This window comes from Perkinsus marinus, assembly GCF_000006405.1.
Source record: "Perkinsus marinus ATCC 50983 genomic scaffold scf_1104296949556, whole genome shotgun sequence".
Classification (NCBI taxonomy): Eukaryota; Perkinsozoa; order Perkinsida; family Perkinsidae; genus Perkinsus; species Perkinsus marinus.
This window is the reverse complement of record NW_003209886.1, coordinates 1-1,020: the sequence shown is the minus strand read 5'-3', so window position 1 is coordinate 1,020 and position 1,020 is coordinate 1. Positions and strand designations below refer to the sequence as shown.

At 48.7% G+C, this 1,020-nt stretch overlaps 1 protein-coding gene across 1 annotated transcript; it reads left to right on the top strand.

Moving 5' to 3' along the window:
- Window positions 1–444: 444 nt before the first annotated feature.
- Window positions 445–864, top strand: Pmar_PMAR016165 (hypothetical protein; the record flags this gene model as incomplete). The annotated part of the gene is made up of 1 exon (XM_002778425.1): window positions 445–864. A coding segment is annotated over one exon (420 nt), but the record flags the coding sequence as incomplete, so codon positions are not given.
- Window positions 865–1,020: the final 156 nt, after the last annotated feature.

The window sequence follows — 1,020 nt, the reverse complement described above, 5'->3', positions numbered from 1 at the left end:
GAGTGAGATTTTCTCTTTGTGAAACCGGCAGACTACCACCCTGAATCGGATTCCCTGATCAGAGCCGTGGTCGCTCTATCACCTCGATTCTACTCAGATGGTGTCTGTACTCGCTTTCCAGTAAGTATAGTTGTGCGGTTCACCCGTATACAAGAAGGTTTATAATGAAATCCCTGTGTTCAGCACAATGTGTTGAAACATGAACCGAGCACACGGTGAGTTACGGAATTTTCATTACTGCTCGGGAATTGTCTCCTTTCTCGAGCAACACCGCTGAGATGCTCTGCATTGACATATCTTCGCTATGTCAGTCGTACGCCCAAACTCTGTAGTGGTAATAATGCCGCGGGCGTGCCGTTGACGTGAAGAGGAACGTGTATCCGTTCGACTGCGTCACAATCGTTGGATTCCCATCAACAAACTTCAAGTTAAATCTCATTCATGATGCCTCTCACTTACGGCTCCTTCTTGCTTGCTGCTGTGATGGAAGCATCCCTAGGACAATCTGATATCCCTTTCCAGATTACTGCTGACTATCCACCGGGTTGTCATGGAGGTCCTGGTCCAGGGAAGGGAAGCAGCATTACCCAAATGCTAGCGCCTTCCTGCATTTACAACATGAAGGGGTACACAATCGATGGAGTTCATAGAGATGTTGCCGGGATCATACTCAACAGCAACAGGCCTGGGCATTATGGCAGCTTGCATATGAACCTCAATCTGTCTACCGTGCCTGACACCGTAAAGCATGATATCCTGGTGGGAACGACAGGTTGGGCCCACCTGAGTGTCGGTGATGAAACCAGAGACTTCTGGTGGAATCCAGCCCAAGCTAAGACCATCTTCGGTCCAGGGCCTCTTGAAGTGAGTGTCCAAGTTGCAACTATCGACTATGGTACTCTCCCTAATAACGTGAGCACTTCGAGCTCGTGGGATGATCTAGCTGGTACAGCGCACAGCGACGGGTTGAACATAATATGTACTCACAAATGCTCCTCCAATGTACCCAATTCTGAGTTT